The sequence below is a fragment of the Nomascus leucogenys genome, chromosome 4 (assembly GCF_006542625.1).
Source record: "Nomascus leucogenys isolate Asia chromosome 4, Asia_NLE_v1, whole genome shotgun sequence".
NCBI lineage: Eukaryota > Metazoa > Chordata > Mammalia > Primates > Hylobatidae > Nomascus > Nomascus leucogenys.
The window spans coordinates 78,783,098-78,785,411 of NC_044384.1; the positions used below are offsets into that span (position 1 = coordinate 78,783,098).

Genomic DNA, 2,314 nt, shown 5'->3' on the forward strand with positions numbered 1-2,314 from the left:
AAGCCAAAGTAAGCCCCAGACTATCTGATTTCTCAGAGTGGTACAGTGGAAAAACCTCTGGAGACTGTTATGTTAAAGAAAAATTATTCACCAGACAATTATTAAAGACAGGAAGATAGATTTCATTTAAAACTCTTGCAATAGAAGAAAAAGATTGAGCTCAACTCGAAACATAGCAAAGACAAGTGAAGATTTTTAAGCGATGAGCAGAGTGAGGGAGGTCAGTGGATTGAAAATTACTAAGATGTGGTATCAAAGGTAGGGTGGTTCTTGCCAAACTGGCATAAAAGAATTCTTGCTAAAGAATGGCCAAGGACTTAGATATTGAGGGTGAGGGATAAGGTTAAAAATAATAAAAATATAAAAGGGTAAGGGGTGAGGAATTTGATTAGATTTCAAGGGTGAGGAATTCTCATTAAACTGACTTGGCAAGATTCCTGCTAAAATTGGGCTCAGCAAAGACAGACACAGAAGGTCAAGGTTGAGTCACAGTAGAGAAAAGGACTCAGAGGAGCCTAACCAACATTTGGTCAAGGAGAGAATCTTTCTCTAGTCAGGAGAATGATTTGGATTTGAATCCTCGATTTACAATTCACTAATTTTGCGACTATGCAGATGTGAGTAAGTCATTAACTGCTGTAAAGCTTCAGTTTCCCCATATATAAAATGGAGATTACCATACTAAAGACTCTTCAGAAACTTCGTGAGAATCGAAATCAAGATGAGCTATTGCAGGTGAAAGCCCTTGGTAAAGCATAGGCAAACGGCCACAGTCCATCCATCTCTCCCTGGTCAGAGTGAGGATACACACATGTGATGGTTTTTTCCTGTTAACCCAGGGTATTTACAATAAGAAAGAAGCACCATATGAAAGAAGAATTTCCAGACCACAAAGGAAAGACTGGCCCAGGTTTTCTGTGTAGTCATGATGACCTGGATGCTTGAGAGCAGTATGTGATCAATGATTTTGCCACCTCATGTCACCATAATCCAAGTTCTAACATATCTTCGCCCAAGGTAGGACCTGGAAGAGAGTCATCCCCATCATGGATCAGATCAACCACACTAATGTGAAGGAGTTTTTCTTCCTGGAACTTACTCGTTCCCGAGAGCTGGAGTTTTTCTTGTTTGTGGTCTTCTTTCCTGTGTATGTAGCAACAGTCCTGGGAAATGCACTCATTGTGGTCACTATCACCTGTGAGTTCTGCCTGCACACTCCTATGTACTTTCTCCTATGGAACAAATCAGTCCTGGACATCGTTTTTTCATCTATCACCGTCCCCAAGTTCCTGGTGGATCTTTTATCAGACAGGAAAGCCATCTCCTACAATGGCTGCATGGCACAGATCTTTTTCTTCCACTTTGTGGGTGGGGCAGATATTTTTTTCCTCTCTGTGATGGCCTATGACAGATACCTTGCAATCGCCAAGCCCCTGCACTATGTGACCATGATGAGGAAAGAGGTGTGGGTGGCCTTGGTGGTGGCTTCTTGGGTGGGTGGTGGTTTGCATTCAATCGTCCAGGTAATTCTGATGCTTCCACTCCCCTTCTGTGGCCCCAACACACTGGATGCCTTCTACTGTGATGTGCCCCAGGTGGTAAAACTGGCCTGCACTGACACCTTTGCTTTGGAGCTTCTCATGATTTCTAACAATGGACTGGTGACCCTGCTCTGGTTCCTCCTGCTCCTGGGCTCCTACACTGTCATTCTGTTGATGCTGAGATCCCACTGTGGGGAGGGGCGGAACAAGGCCCTCTCCACGTGCACATCCCACATCCTGGTGGTGGCTCTTCACTTCGTGCCTTGCGTTTACATCTACTGCCGGCCCTTCACGACTCTGCCCATGGACACAACCATATCCATTAATAACACGGTCATTACCCCCATGCTGAACCCCATCATCTATTCCCTGAGAAATCAAGAGATGAAGTCAGCCATGCAGAGGCTGCAGAGGAGACTTGGGCCTTCCGAGAGCAGAAAATGGGGGTGAGCAGTCAGATGGAGAGTGGAAGTCTGTCTGACTTAATTTTCTCAAAATGCTAGCCTAAGAGTAACAGGTAGCTAGCTCTTCTTCCACCACTTCATTGTATATCTTCATAGCCACTCAATTCTATTAGCGGGAGTATACAAACAAAAAGAAGAAATGAGATTAAACAATGTGAGCTATTGAGCTTGTGGACTCAGGAGAAGAAGGGGGTGTAAGGTTGAAATCAATACCCTAAATGCTTTTTGGTGTTATCTGTGACTCATACCAACACTTATCTCACTTTTAGCACCCGTAATATGGAAATATCATTACTTGCTCACAAGTTT

The 2,314-nt window shown here is 43.9% G+C and overlaps 1 protein-coding gene across 1 annotated transcript; it reads left to right on the forward strand.

The window, feature by feature from the left end:
* The first annotated feature begins 1,029 nt into the window (after positions 1–1,029).
* LOC100580112 (olfactory receptor 4D6) lies at positions 1,030–2,071 on the forward strand. The gene has a single exon (XM_003275195.3). The coding sequence runs from the start codon at positions 1,047–1,049 to the stop codon at positions 1,989–1,991; it is 945 nt and encodes a 314-aa protein (XP_003275243.2). The 5' UTR covers positions 1,030–1,046; the 3' UTR covers positions 1,992–2,071.
* The last annotated feature ends 243 nt before the right edge of the window (positions 2,072–2,314 follow it).